At 32.8% G+C, this 12,272-nt stretch overlaps 1 protein-coding gene across 2 annotated transcripts; it reads left to right on the top strand.

The window, feature by feature from the left end:
* Nucleotides 1-238: 238 nt before the first annotated feature.
* Nucleotides 239-11,982, top strand: LOC129952106 (vesicular inhibitory amino acid transporter). 2 transcript variants are annotated; one of them, XM_056064544.1, is made up of 4 exons: nucleotides 239-302; nucleotides 769-897; nucleotides 995-1,142; nucleotides 9,456-11,982. In XM_056064544.1, exons 2-4 carry the CDS (start codon nucleotides 792-794, stop codon nucleotides 10,750-10,752), a joined length of 1,551 nt encoding a protein of 516 aa, XP_055920519.1. In that variant the 5' UTR covers nucleotides 239-302; nucleotides 769-791; the 3' UTR covers nucleotides 10,753-11,982. The 2 variants fall into 2 exon arrangements, with proteins under 2 accessions (XP_055920519.1, XP_055920518.1); XM_056064543.1 differs by lacking the exon at nucleotides 239-302 and adding an exon at nucleotides 311-552 and having other exon boundaries at nucleotides 632-897.
* Nucleotides 11,983-12,272: the final 290 nt, after the last annotated feature.

The raw sequence follows: 12,272 nt of genomic DNA on the forward strand, positions 1-12,272 counted from the left end.
TTATTAAACATAAAACCTAAGGTACAATTTTAATTCTGTGATGTTAACCTGCCAAAGATTTTTCGTTAACAATATCGTAATTATGAATTGTATTTATGAACTTGTCCCTTAAAATAGGTACACACATTTGTATTCCTTTTACATATATTTCAATGTGAAAATATAATACGATGTCCTTATCTTTACCAAAAAAGGATAATGACATGCGCAAGAACGAACCATGTTACATTTTTCATTTCTTTTCGACAATTTCATTTACATTTTCTGCTGTGTGTTAGAACATAGTTAATTTTTTAGTTTAAGTAAGAAAATGTCAAGTTAAAATACAATTTTTAATTCTACTTATTAATAATATATTTAACGCTTCGAAAACATTTATTATATTCTTTAAGATGTATTTTGAATAACAAAAAAAACAACCATTAACCATTACGTGCTTTTTAGAGCAAAAGTGCATTATCCTTTAATTTTTGTTTTTGTTGAATTTACATTTATGTAACACTCCATTTTCTAAAAAGTGCATTTATCAAAGGAAAACATATTAAAATTGATGTAATTTTTCATTGAATCATAAGTACTTACGAAAATTTTGATAGCAATTTTCTCATTATATATATATATATGTATGTAGTACATGCCTACATAGTTTGGAAATTCATCAGTATACATATACATAAATCGATATTCACTACTGCAGCATCATGTCTTCTTTTATTGCAAAATTAAAATCAACACCATTGCCACCCTTAAAAAATGTTCTCAATGTAGCTCTGCAGACAGCCAGGCAACAAATGCCTGATAAAGATAAACGTGAGTATGAACAGCCAGGCCAGAACGATTCGCAATCGCAACAATTTCCACAAGCAGCCAGTACATTTCCGGAAGAAAGTTACAATGGTAAAATATTTTTTTTTTATTTAATTCAATTACATCCATACATAAAAAATATAAAAATAATGTCGATAATTGATTGCGAATTACTTTTTATGTGTAGACAATATCGAAACGAATACACTTAATCCATTCCGTAATCCCAATGGATATTTCAGTACGGAGGATAATGAACCTAAAGGTGAAGTCCAGCAAACTTCATTTATAAATGATGAATATGATGGAAGATATCAGCAATCCGATGGGTACAGGTGTGTATAAAGTATTTTGGTATATCTATTTTATAATGATATAAATTTACATATTCTCGATATAATCTATGTAAACTATTACATAATCCCTTTGTGCATAACCTGAAATATTATAATCTTACTTATAATGTTATAAGTAGTACATTTTGAAAATATAAGTAATCAGGACGTTCAATGACCTATGATCAATACATCGTCTTTTGAGTTTTGAATAGTTTGTTGGCAATTCTAGCAGAAAGATATACGCGATATTTTAGTTATGACTTGCAATGCTATGTTCATTTGTAACAACTCACCTCATGAGGCTAAAGACAAAATTTACCTTTTTTCCTGTCACTCAAACAAAACAATTTTGTAAAGAAATTAGCTATCCTAAATACCAATCTCGCCTTGAAATCTTTGTATAACATCAGTTTTTTTTAAATATGCCCAGTCAGAAACGGGGTTTTCGATTCTTGTTTAAAACACAAAATATAAACATTTCTTAACAATAAATTGAATGATGATTTTGTTAAGTAGTAGTAAGTATAGTTTGTTTTACTTGGTTTCTAAAAATTCTCATCAGTTGTGAGCCTTCATCATCTGCAATTTAAATCTTGAAAAATTAATTTATTAAACGTTAATTTTAATTGTACTACAACAATAGAAATGTTCAACATATAGTCGTAATTATTATATTACGTTTGCGTGTAAAACAAATTGTCTTTTTTCTGTCAATATTTAAAATCATACGATTGCTATAGCACCATTCCCAAAATTGATTTAGATCTCCTTGTAGCTTGATAAAGTTAATAATTCGAAAATTTTAAACATCATCTACATAGATTAACGATAAGGAATTATTTAAAACAGATAAAAAACCTTAAATCAATAAAATAAACAGTAATGGACCAAGGTGACTCCCTTGAGGTACACCAGAATTGAAATGATGGGTTACTCCTTAACATTACGCTATAATATTTTTCTTTAAGATATGACGAAATTCATTGGTCGTTAAGTCCAATTTTACTTAGTTTGTCAAATACCTTCCTAAAGTCTGTAAAGATTTTGTCCACTTGAGGGTGTTTTTGGATTGCATCCAAACGAAAAGTAGAGAATAGTAATATATTCGTAATTACAGTTTTTTTTTGTCACAAACGAAGACAAGAGATTCAAACAATTTAGGAATACGGACAATTTCGCTATAGAAAGATAATGAGTAATTAAATTTGTAGAACCCTATTAATCAACTGGTGTGAGGTATGAATATAGATCTGGAAGTTTTGAACATTTCAAAAAATCGTTGAAAAAAAGAAAAAGTGGATAGAAAATATATAAGACTAACATTTTTCAAACATATATGATGGTATTCTATTAGGACCAGGACTGAAGCATTCATTTATCTATTAAATATTGTCAAGTGATCGAAAAATTGATTAATGTAAGATGGCTGGATAAGTAAAAGACGAGGAGCTTGCAGAAGAAAAATCTTCTAAGGCAATATTAAAATAGTATGCAAACATTTTGGAAATTGGCTCTGCAAGATGAAATATCCGCCAAGTTTAAATAAATAAATTTGCGGAAGCAGAGCTAGCTGGAATATAGCATGCAACAACATACATGAAACCAGAAGTGAACAAATAAGAGATGACTTACTCCAATCAATAAACCTCCACAAACAGTAGATTAATCATTGAGTGAAAGGCGATTATATCAAAGATGGAATTCTCTTGGAGAATTTGTCAATTCCTCGCAAGAGGCAGTACCCGTGAAAAGACTTTAGATGGCATAGGCAGGGATCGAACCCAAGACCTCTGGCATGACAGTCCAACGCACTTTTTTTTTTCAAATTTATTTTTATTTATTCAATCTTAAACCTATCTTAAAGCTAGACAAAAATTCATGCCTTTCGGCCTTAAGATATATTTTACTTCAATTTAAATTTTATTTGTTTTGTTTTCATTAGAAAATTTTGAAAAAAACTAATATCAATAACCTTTTTTATTTTTACTTACAAACTACTTAAAATAAGGTCCTTAAATAAAACTTAAAACTAACTTAAACTACCTATTCTACCTATAAACTACTTAAAACTAGAACAACCACAGCAGCAAATCTAACGTGTTTTGTTTTTATATTTTACTGTCTTTTTTGTATGTTTTTTTTTTATTCCATGTTTATTTTTTTCTTTGATTTTTTTTGTTTTTAATTTTTTTTTTGTTTTTTTTTTTTTATTTTTATTTTTTAATTTTTTTTGTATTTTTTTTTTTGTGCCACCATGACTATTCTACTTAAAACTAAACCCTAAAACTATAAAACAAGTATGTAAGCCGGCCAAGGCTTAAAACCCCATCCCGACTACCCATTATCAAGTGCCGATTGAAGCCACCAAAACTGGTTCTCCTGCTTCACCCTATCAGTTCGGTCCCGTTCGGACACAGCCCTACTGAACCGAAGGAGCTCTGCTCCGCCTTGTGCCATGACGTCCCGATTGTACAGGAGTCGCCTATCCACGGTTCTTCGTCTGACGTGGTAGATTAACGGGACTGCCAATCTATCCTGTATCAGACCGCATTTGTCTAAAAAGAGGAATGCCTCTGGTGGAATGAACCCGCTCAAGCGTGCACTTTCAAAATACTCGTCGTTCGGATAGAACGCCCCGAAAATTAAATTGTTGGTCGAAGACATAGCTCTTGCAATGTGACCTCGAACGAGTTTTATCACGAAATTGTCAATTCTGTTGATTCGAGCCCCGTTGTATAGGACCTCGTTTGAATAGTAATGCACATAAGAAGATTCGGCTGTTCGATATAAGCCGGTACAGCGTCGTAAACACTGCCGCTCGAACACCCGAAACTTCTCCATCTGGGAAGGGGCAACGTTGAGCCACACAGGACAACCATAAACGATCATTGGCCGTATGAGGGCCATGTAGCAAATTACCTTCACTCTGGGGTCAAGCCGACTGCTAAAAAACAGTCGTTTCGTCAGAGCGAAGGCTCCTCTGGCCCTGGTCAGAGCAGCATTTATATGTCTGTCGAAATATAAATACTGATCTAACCAGATACCGAGGTACTTCACTACACTTTTGCTCGCCAATGGCTGCCCGTGAAGATCAACGATGACCATCTTGCGCCAATTCTTACACGTATCCCTCGTGGCCCCAGCCAACGGAGTCCGGAACAGAATTGTCTCTGACTTCTGGACATTTATTTTCAGTTTCCAGTCGTCGCAATATCGTTGAATCTTGTCGAAATCACGCTGCAAGAGAATTCTAATAACCTCAACCTTTCGGGCCGTTCTGTACGCAATTAGATCGTCGGCGTACGCAATTGCCTTTGTAAGACTACCTATCAGATCGCTGGTGTAAATGCTGAAGAGAATCGGCGAATTCACCGCTCCCTGTTGAAGACCATTTTTAATTGAGAATGTTGTGGTAGAAGTTACATTGCCACTTTTGACAACAAACTTTCTACCGTTAAGCATATCATAAAGTATATACAACAATGGCTTGCTAATGCCAAGCCTGCTCAGTTTTAGGTAAAGACCCTCTAACCATACGGTGTCAAAGGCCTTTTCCAAATCAACCAGGACAGCACCTGTGCATTGTTGTTTTGATTTATTCCATTGGATATCAGAAACGAGTTTAGACGCAGCATGAATTGTGTCATGACCCGCCTTGAACCCGAACTGTTTATCCGGAATAATTTTGTTGTCCGCAGCCCACTTAGTCAGAGCCCTATTAATGATCTTTTCGAAAACTTTGCTGATGCTCGGAAGAAGACTTATCGACCGAAGATTTGACGGGTTGGAGTTGTCCTTTCCCTTTTTCGGGAGAGGATGAACCACAGCGGTCTTCCAATGCACTGGATAATATGCATTATTCAGTGCATTATTGAAGAGTGTGTATAAATGTCAATTGCTTCCGTCGGTAAATGTCTTAGTACAACGTTGGATATACCATCGACACCTGCTGACTTTTTATTTTTTATTGAATTGAAGATGAGCTGAAGCTCAACCTTCGTCACTAACAAGGGACTTGGTCCCGTTTGCTCGGCGATTATGGCATTTGCCAAGGAATCGTCATTGAACCGCATGAAACCGCGGTTCTCAGATCGCCATTGTGTCATATCAGTCCAACGCACTAACCATCATGCCACGGGTACTACGGACATATTCGTTACAAAGGCAAAAATTACTTTGAACCCGTTTGGTTTTTTTTTGCCGTTAAAAATCGTTTTAGCATAAATGGTTTAGCGTTTATTTAAACATTTTATAAAACACCATAAATATTTCATATTATGTTGTTTTGAGGAAGAATTGAACTAAGGCCATCAAAACTCATCGGAAAAGCGTCGTTTGACTGCCAATAACAATACCTTGTCAATCAATAGTTCTGTTAAAGAGATGCATACAAATTTTGGTTATAGTCCGTCTATAAAATTCTGGTCCAAAGAGTAATCATAAGCGCATGGTTAAAATCTATACTAGACGTGAAAGAAAATATTGTACTTAAAAGAAAAATGCAGGGTAGATGTTATTTTAGATCGTTGACCTCAGAAAGTAGAACAAACTACATTTTGACATTATTTCCACTGTTGTTAAATATAAACAGTGGAGGAACTTTAAGTTGTTATTTAAGATATTAGAAGAAAACCTAAATTTATTAACATTTCATACATGTTATCTGAAAAGTGCAGTTTTTGTTATATAGTTAAGGATTATAGTTACATATTTCACTCTGCCGAGGTTTGAATTTTGAAAAATCAAAAAAATGTCATCGACCTATGACGTCCTTTTTTTTAAATCTTGATGTCTTATCAAGCTAATGGAATCGACTTGTTTTCACATTTGATCCTTATAAGAACACAGTCAGCGTATTGACGCCTCTAGGCACATCGGACAATAAAAAAAAAATAATTTGGTTGGCGCAACAGTCCGTTTGAGAACTAGGGCCTAGTGATTGACAATTCTCAACCATTCCTGTGTGCGAGTACTGTTGTGAGGGATGGAAGGGACCTACAGTTTTTAAGCCGAATCCGAACGGCAATTTTGAGAAAGCACTTTTCATGACAAGAATTACTCCTGGAGAATTTGCCAATTCCTCGCAAGAGGCAATACCAGTGAAAAAAACCTTAGGTGGCATAGGCAGGGATCGAACTCAAGACCTCTCGCATGACAGTTCATCTCACTAACCATCATGCCATGGGCCATCGGGCAATAGTCCGCTAATTTCTCGTGCCAAACAACTCCAGTTAGAAAAAGAGTTCTAAAGAGAATTATTTGGCAGTACGAGAAAGCCAACAGATGTTATCAATAATTTTGTTTCAGGATCCTTAATGGGTGAAAATACTACCACTGTTGTGAGGTAGACTCCAGTGCAGATATGGTTCATGTGGGAATGAAAACTTTTATCCCGCATAAGTTCAAAGTATTAATTCCAAAGCTAAAAGTAAAAGAGATGCACTTCCGGTGTCTTAGGGCCACTCCAACTTCCCTACGTACATTTTTCCATTTATCCTCTTATTTTGGGTTCGTTTCGAGTAGTTGGAAAAGAGCATTCGTTTAGCCAATCCCAAAAAAAGTCGAATTTTCTTCTAGCTCAAATTATCTGGCATCTCTTGTGGAAAATTTGAGATTTTATGGTATCGACGAATACCTTGGATTATTAATTTTCTTTCGAACTTGTTCAATACAAGTTGTTTTAGTAGGATTCACGTCTGAAATCACCAATAAAAATGATGCTGTGCCTTAGGGCTCCGTTTTTCCTCATTTTTATAAATGAGTTCCTGTCTAGTTTTTTTAAGTTAGTTTGCAGACTTACTTCCCTCCTCCTAGGATGTAGAACTGCAGTGACATTATATGAGGGTCGTTAAAGTCTGTCCTACACATTAAATTATTTTTGCGTCCAAATTAAAATATACATTTATTCCCTCCTTGGTATCTATGAGTGGCACCTTCATTAATGAATTATTCTTATAGTATGTGCACCACAAAACAATTCTTGTGGAACAAAGCCGCAAGTGGCTTGGGTTGCCTAAGACGCAATACCTCTTGTCCCCTCCTCTGATCCTGCTATTATCAATACAATTTGTATACATACGCCCAAGACTTTTGTACTATTATTTTAACAAATTACGTTTGGTTACCTTTTAGAGATTCAGCAGTAACACTCGCTCCTGCAGGAATGTTCGAGTTTAGCTTCAATTGTAACGTTAAGAGGTTTGTTCCTTGGCGGTGCTAAACGAATGTGCACAATAGTTATTTCGTTGTAATATTAAGGAACTTAAAACCAGTGCGCATATTGCATATCAAAACTTATCTTCCTTTCCTAATGCTTGCACTGTGTCTTTGGCATCAAAGGGTTCTAATTTAAAAAAAAAATGGCTGCATTCATTATTATTTTTAAAAAAAGCACCAAGATATTGTACTGTCACTTGTACGATACTGTTGCTTGTGCAAAACTGGGATTTAAGGAGTTATTAGTGAAAACTCGAAACCTCTTATTGGTTTGAAGCATGTTAATATGACTGTTGGATTTTTGGAAGGCCCAAGAAACTCCAAACTCCGATTTTAGCTATATATTTACATATGTATGTGCTCAAACTCAAAAAATACCCGTTTTTAATATTATTCTTATACTTTATCAATATACATATGTATGAATTCCAAAAACTTGTTTTTTTTTTAACATTTAAACTACGAATGTGTAATAAGATCAAAAATTGCTTTTATAGTGTTTATGAAATGAAATGCAATTCATGTCAGGAAAAAACTCAAAAAAACATCATACTGAACATTTATAAACAGAATATCGAAGTAAGGGATTGTAGAAATCATTAAGTATTTTAGTGAAAAAATACATAACTACTTTATACAATTATTCGAATTTGAGCTAAAGCAATCAAAAACCTTAGAAAAGACGTATGCATAATTTGATTGCCATCTTTCTTACCTTCATGACCAGGGTTATCAATATATTTATGTACATACACTTCCGGTCAAAAGTTTGAGACCACCTCTAAAAATTGAGAAACATCGAATTTTAACCCCTAAACTGAAGTTTTAAGAAAAATTTAAATCGTGAAAAAAGTGAAGAGCATGTCTATATGTAAATGATGTACTAGTTTGTTAGACCTGTATTGGACCATCATTAAAGTATGCAAAAAAATAAATACAAAATTCAATAAACATCTACAAGTATGCAACATAATTTGACTATGGATAACAGACAGAATAATTATACGATATTTGAGATTTCACCGATATTAGACGAAATTTGTTTTGTGTTAATTACGGTCTTACGAGCATCAAAAAATATGCAACACGATTCAAAACAAATTAAGACTTTCTGAAAGTATGCACTTTGAATACACTGACTAATTAGTTATCAACTTTTAGGAAATACAAATTTGCACTGGAGTTTCTTCTCAATTTGACGATTTTGACCTGATTTAAAAATGGTATAAACGAGAATTTCCAGTCATATTAAAGGAACCCTCTTTGAAAGAGATCAATTAACGTTAATTAAAAAGATTGAACTATTGGAAAATATTTTGTAGTAAAATACTATGGAAAACCATCCGGATCACAGGTTAGGTTTGAGTTCAGGTTTAAAATCCTTTCTCTAAAGTCATAAAATAACAAAAAAGTGTCCCAAACCAAGGTTAGAGAAAATATTCTCGAAAATGACGGAAATAAATCACATGTTCTATTTAAATCTGTAGAATTATGACAGTTATGAGTTGATTTATTGTATTATTAGCGTCAATACTGTAATATTCGGCTTTGTCCGACAATTAAAACTTATTCACACTTGCAAATAAAACACAATTTTACTTTTTGACACAATTAGAAATGTTCCAAAAGGACTTCAAACCGATAAGTTTTTTGCTGACGTTAAGCTTTTGTTAGACTTAGCCTCTCTGTACATTTGCATTAATTCTAAACATATAGTTTCCAACATTACTGATATTCGCATTAATTAAGCAGTTAAAATTATGTACAAAGTAAGGTTGTTTACTTAGTTCCAAAGTAGTCTCGAAAGTAGTCACCGAAAATTGCTTGATAGATAGCTTGTGCTTCCAAAATGTATGTAGCGACCACGAAAATTATTCCAATTAATTTTTCAATTTTATTAACTTTTAATCAAAATATATATCCGGCTCGAAGAACCAACTTTGATCAAGCTCAATAGCAAAAAAAGGCTTTCTTATCTAACGCCATTGAATTATTGGCATCTCAATAATTGGAACACTTTTGTAGCACTTATAGAATTTTTTGTAAAAACAACTTAAAGAAATAAATTTTGTTAATTTGTATTTTTATTTTCAGACAAAGCAGCATTGCTTCTGGAGACAGTTCATTTGTGTGTGAAGGCGAGGGAGGTTCCAGTGCTAAAATAAACGAATTTCAAGCAGCGTGGAATGTAACAAACGCGATTCAGGGCATGTTCATTGTGTCACTGCCTTTTGCTGTCTTACATGGAGGATATTGGGCAATTGTTGCCATGGTAGGCATAGCTCACATATGCTGCTACACCGGAAAAATTCTCGTGCAATGCCTTTACGAACCGGACCCAAACACAGGACAGCTTGTCCGAGTACGTGACAGTTATGTTTCCATTGCAAAAGTATGTTTCGGTCCAAAATACGGGGCGAAGGCCGTCAGTGTTGCTCAGATAATTGAACTTCTCATGACATGTATCTTATATGTCGTTGTGTGTGGTGATCTTTTGGCGGGTACCTATCCACAAGGGTCCTTAGATTCGAGGTCATGGATGATGTTGACTGGCATCTTTCTCCTGCCACTGGGATTTCTCAAATCTCTTAAGATGGTGTCACTTTTATCTTTCTGGTGCACAATGTCACATTTAGTCATCAACGCCGTTATACTTGGATATTGCTTATTGCAAATCGGAGATTGGGGTTGGTCCAAGGTCAGGTGGAGTATTGATATGGAAAAGTTTCCAATTTCTTTGGGTGTAATCGTTTTCTCCTACACTTCACAAATCTTCCTGCCAACCTTGGAGGGAAACATGGTTGACCGATCGAAATTCAACTGGATGTTAGACTGGTCCCACATTGCAGCAGCAATATTTAAGGCCACTTTTGGTTACTTATGTTTTTTGACATTTCAAAATGATACTCAACAAGTTATTACAAATAACTTACATTCGCAGGGCTTCAAAGGAATGGTTAATTTCTTCTTAGTTATCAAGGCTATTCTCAGCTATCCGTTACCATACTATGCCGCATGTGAACTATTAGAAAGAACATTCTTTCGTGGACCTCCAAAAACGAAATTCCCTTCCATTTGGCATTTAGACGGAGAACTTAAAGTATGGGGCCTTGGATTTAGAGTTGGAGTGATATTTGCCACTATTATGATGGCTATATTCATTCCACACTTCTCAATCTTAATGGGATTCATTGGAAGCTTCACAGGAACTATGTTGAGTTTTATTTGGCCTTGCTATTTCCATCTGAAGATCAAAGGACATTTATTAGACCAGAAGACCGTAGCTTATGACTACCTCATTATATTTTTAGGAGTTCTTTTTGGTGTAATTGGGGTCTATGATTCTGGAAATGCACTCATTGAAGCATTTGAAATAGGCTTACCGTTTTAAAAGTATTATCCATTACCTAGTAATAAATTATTTTACATGCCTCATCTTACATGGCGAAAATTGAAAACTTGTACACTAATCCATTCCAAATTGTTTTATTTAAATTTTATAATAGACTTTAACACTAACAAATATTCCATTACCTATATAGCCCGGTTAGTGCAGAGTTTGTATAAGATTTAATCATTAAAAACCTTCTTTTGTAGATATTTAGAAAATTTTCTTAATTTGAGTCAATATTTTACACTCTTAGTTGTTTTAAAAATACCAGGCTATTTGGCCACGAATGAACGAAATTTCCAAAAACTGGAAAATAAATACAAATTAATTTAGTTTTACTTTAAAAGACGCCCTTATGTATTTATCCTTAGTTTCGTTTAAGGTGTAGGCAGAATCAGAGGCCTGGATTGGACAGTTCCTTTCCTCTGTATTTGTTCATACATTAATATTTTAAAGATGACTTATGTATGTTTAGTTCGAAAACTTTTTATGGGAAAATAATTTTGTTTTATTTTTTAGAAAATGTGACTGATTTAATTACTTTTAAAACAGATTTTTAATGATTAGATGATAAACTATTGATCATCTTACTGGGCTACTTTGTTTTTAGTCCATTATTAAACTCATATTAAACATTTAAATAATATATGTATATATCTAAAATTAAAGTATCTATATGTTTTCAGTTTTTCGAACTGAGTTAAAATTTAAAAAAATGTTCGATTTTTTTGTCGATGTTATTCAAAATATGAATGTAAAGTTACTGCAAGTTCAAATTATTATATACAGATACAGAGTTTTAAAATGTATATCGTTGAATTAATAGTTAATTATTGTTTTTGTTTTTTTGACAGCCAATTTTTTATTTAGAATAATATTTTAAAATAATGTTAATTATATATAAAGAAAAAGATACATTTTTATTTTGGCTTTAAATTCCAAAATTTTAAATAATATACACAAATAATTATAGTTAATTTCAAAAAATAAATCAAAAAGCCAAATTTACATAATATATTATATGACGTAGCAAGCAATTAATATTAATGTTAAAAATTAACTTAAGATCAATAAGTGATATATTGATATCGATGTCTTCCAAAAAAGAAACAAGTCTTCCAATGTTTTTCTTCAAAACATATTATATCATAATATTAATAATTAAAAAAAAAACACTATAGTAACTTATGTCTTCCAACATATATTTAAATATAAACATTATATAAGCTTAAGATATACAACAGAATTAAATAATTAATATAGTTAGATAAACTATATAAAAAATAACATGTTTAGTTAAATATTATAATTTTAAATAAAGAAAACACATAAAATTTATTCTTTGTGTTTAACTCTTCAAACCATAATTTTTTGTAAAAACTACATTTATTTGATTTAGTTTTTGGTTTTCAAAACAAGAAAAAGAAAAAAGTAAGATAGTTAGAAGTAAGTGATACTTTGGGTTTTAATAATCTCATGAGTCATAGTTTTAAAATCATTAAAATATTTTCAATTTCATT

This window comes from Eupeodes corollae, chromosome 3 (genome assembly GCF_945859685.1).
Source record: "Eupeodes corollae chromosome 3, idEupCoro1.1, whole genome shotgun sequence".
Taxonomy (NCBI): Eukaryota; Metazoa; Arthropoda; class Insecta; order Diptera; family Syrphidae; genus Eupeodes; species Eupeodes corollae.